The following is a 2643-nucleotide window of genomic DNA, read 5'->3' on the forward strand; positions in this document are numbered from 1 at the left end:
TATTTCTCGCATCCGGTTGTTGGATACGACAAGGCAAGTTCTCTGATTGGTTCAGTTATGCATCAGATTGTAGTTTAAATTAACTTGAACAAATTGACTTTGAATCCAATACATTTCAAAATTCTCTTTAATATAAAAGAAAATGTCACAAAACAATAGTCTACAAATAAGGAGTATATATCCATAAAAGGCGATTTACATAAACATATTCTCTTTCCATAAATAAACAGTATCAAAATCAAAACAAGCCACCACTTTATACAGTATTACCAATCTACACAGTCTCAATCTTAGCCCTCTTTGATGCTGGAACATGCTCTTCCTCCTGTCTCTCAGTCAACTGGTCTTTCTTCATAGTGTGTACGATACCCAAGGCAGTCTTTCTTGTTTCTGTAATGACAACACGGAACATAAATTGGTTATCTTGTGCCGCCCACAAATATTGACTTGAGACTGATACCCAAGTAATATGTAGTTAAATTACACATTGTGTTACATGATAGTCACAACATTCACATTCCATGGATGGGCTATTCACTTGCCCTTGAAAACCAAGTGAAGATACATGGCATATGACATTTGACACAATGTATTCAATTGATCGACCAATGTGTAAAAACCAGCAGCCTATTTACCTCCATGTAAGTGGACAGCTCGACAGTTGGTGGAGATCGCAGCTTTGCCATCTCCTTCTGACAGCCCAAACAGTAGGCCTCTGGTCACCATTCAGGATAATAGCAATAACACAGGTTAGCCTCATCACACCTGCATATAGTATGTACCATATTCTAGCAGCCTACATCAAGTACTGTAGTAGGTAGGTAATGTTTTATGAAAGGATACAAGTTGGCAATGTCGTAGGGTCCTCTCAACTCAAGGGGCTGAATGAGAATGAGAGACAAAAAACATTTACATTGGTAAGGTTCATTTCAGAAAGATGTTAACATGCTCAATCTTCATATGATTGGTATCTAAGAGGGTAAGACAATATCTAATTTCTATCTTACCTTTTCTGCCCCACTGGTCACAATTACATTCTGTTTGAATAAAAAAACATTGCTGTTACACGTACTGTTTGAAAATAGTAGGTGGATTAAGAAGTGAACAATAAACCATGATGAGTTGATATACCTTTCCTTTGCACGTCTCCATGAGACTGATGGCATTTGCGATGGTGTATCTTCTCATGGTGGAGTCTCGAATAGCAGGTGTATAACTTATCTCAAAGAACACACCTCTTTCAATTGCCTTACACAAGCACAAGTAATATCACTTTTACTACATAAGAAGTATCCAGTCCAACCAAAACAAACAAGTTGTAGGCAAGTCTCCAAATCACTACAAAGTAAGTTGTTAATTCAAATACTGAGAAATATAGATACTTACCCCATTTACTGGAGATCTTTTGAAGAAGAAGGGTTGTTTTTCTGTCACTGCTACACAGATGATGTCAACATCAAATGTCATGCAGGCTGCCTATTGAAACAAGTAGAAGGCCAAAATTAGCAGAAGGTCATCCTATTCCTAACATACATTGTTAGTAGTGGATGGTAATACACAGTGATAATGATCCTGAACAAAAGTACTAACATGAAACAACTTCTCTGTTTTAGGATAGACAGCCACCAAGTCATAGGCTTTGTACTCTGCAGTTGGTCTCTGGAAAGGGATAGATGTAGTTATTTGAGAAATTATGCAATATGAATACTGTCAGCAAATGTTCAAACTTCTACAGCATATTGGACTCACAAAGTGTGATGGGTCAGAGGCCACAACTGTCAGTCGGTTTAACACCTTGATTGGTCTGGATTTACCCTGTGCAAAAGGAAAGGGATATTACCTATTATCCCGATTCCCAATGCACGGAGAAATGGGATAGGTAGCATCATGAAAAAGTATAACATTATGTGTCAACATTATTATTATGCCACATTACCTGCACTATGGGAAATGTATCAAACAGCTCTGAGACACATTTTGGTTTGCCAATTTCCTGTAAACATAAGCAAACAAACGTTAACAAGGGTGAGGAATAGTTATCTTTGACTTCCTCACTCATTAACTGGGAACACTGAGGAGCTTACCTGTTTCTTTTGTTGCAAATCAACCACATAATTGATGGCAACTGTGGAGTATCCAACTGAAACATGAAAACATTAGCTACTTGATAAGCAAATCAATCAAGACATATTTTAGCTAGCTCTGGTCCTGCTACATATATGGCTGCCTAGCCTAGAAGTTAGCAAAGACGATTCAGCGAATCTGAAGTTAGTGCTAGCTAAACAGTTTTGCAAACGTAAACAAGATAAAACAGCTATTTACGGCGAGCTGCTAGCCAGCTAGCCAAGTTGAGAGCCATGGTATTCTTTATGAGGTTAGTGGAAGCTAGTTAAACAATTTAGCAAATGTGACCAAGATAATAAAACATAGTTACGGTGAGCTGCTGTTTCAATAACACTCTGAAGTCGTTTCTTGTCGGTTTTGTAGCTAATATTCAAGTCCATGAACACAGCCATGTTTCCATGTGTAAAATGCTAAACTTGCATGTGGACGGTGAGTTAACATAATTCCTTATGGGACATGTAGTCCGCATAGGTTGTTGGCTATAACAAGTTCTCTGATTGGTCCAGTTTGAAAATAAGA

At 37.9% G+C, this 2643-nt stretch overlaps 1 protein-coding gene across 1 annotated transcript; it reads right to left on the bottom strand.

The window, feature by feature from the left end:
- Positions 1-109: 109 nt before the first annotated feature.
- LOC121547325 (ribonuclease P protein subunit p30) lies at positions 110-2567 on the bottom strand. Its single transcript, XM_041858527.1, has 11 exons — positions 2435-2567; positions 2085-2140; positions 1937-1993; positions 1750-1815; positions 1591-1659; positions 1387-1476; positions 1132-1248; positions 1008-1037; positions 844-881; positions 636-715; positions 110-390 (listed from the first exon to the last, which is right to left on the bottom strand). The coding sequence occupies exons 1-11, from the start codon at positions 2514-2516 to the stop codon at positions 275-277; spliced, it is 801 nt and encodes a 266-aa protein (XP_041714461.1). The 5' UTR covers positions 2517-2567; the 3' UTR covers positions 110-274.
- Positions 2568-2643: the final 76 nt, after the last annotated feature.

The sequence above is a fragment of the Coregonus clupeaformis genome, chromosome 31 (genome assembly GCF_020615455.1).
Source record: "Coregonus clupeaformis isolate EN_2021a chromosome 31, ASM2061545v1, whole genome shotgun sequence".
Lineage (NCBI taxonomy): Eukaryota > Metazoa > Chordata > Actinopteri > Salmoniformes > Salmonidae > Coregonus > Coregonus clupeaformis.

Bases quoted from the DNA above. Each gene is read 5' to 3' on its own strand.
- LOC121547325 (XM_041858527.1), bottom strand. From the start codon at position 2,516: ATGGCTGTGTTCATGGACTTGAATATTAGCTACAAAACCGACAAGAAA. The intron at 1,249-1,386 runs GTAAGTATCTAT...TGCTTGTGTAAG, and splicing joins AAAGATCTCCAGTAAATGGG to GCAATTGAAAGAGGTGTGTT. The intron at 882-1,007 runs GTAAGATAGAAA...ATTCTCATTCAG, and splicing joins TGACCAGTGGGGCAGAAAAG to CCCCTTGAGTTGAGAGGACC.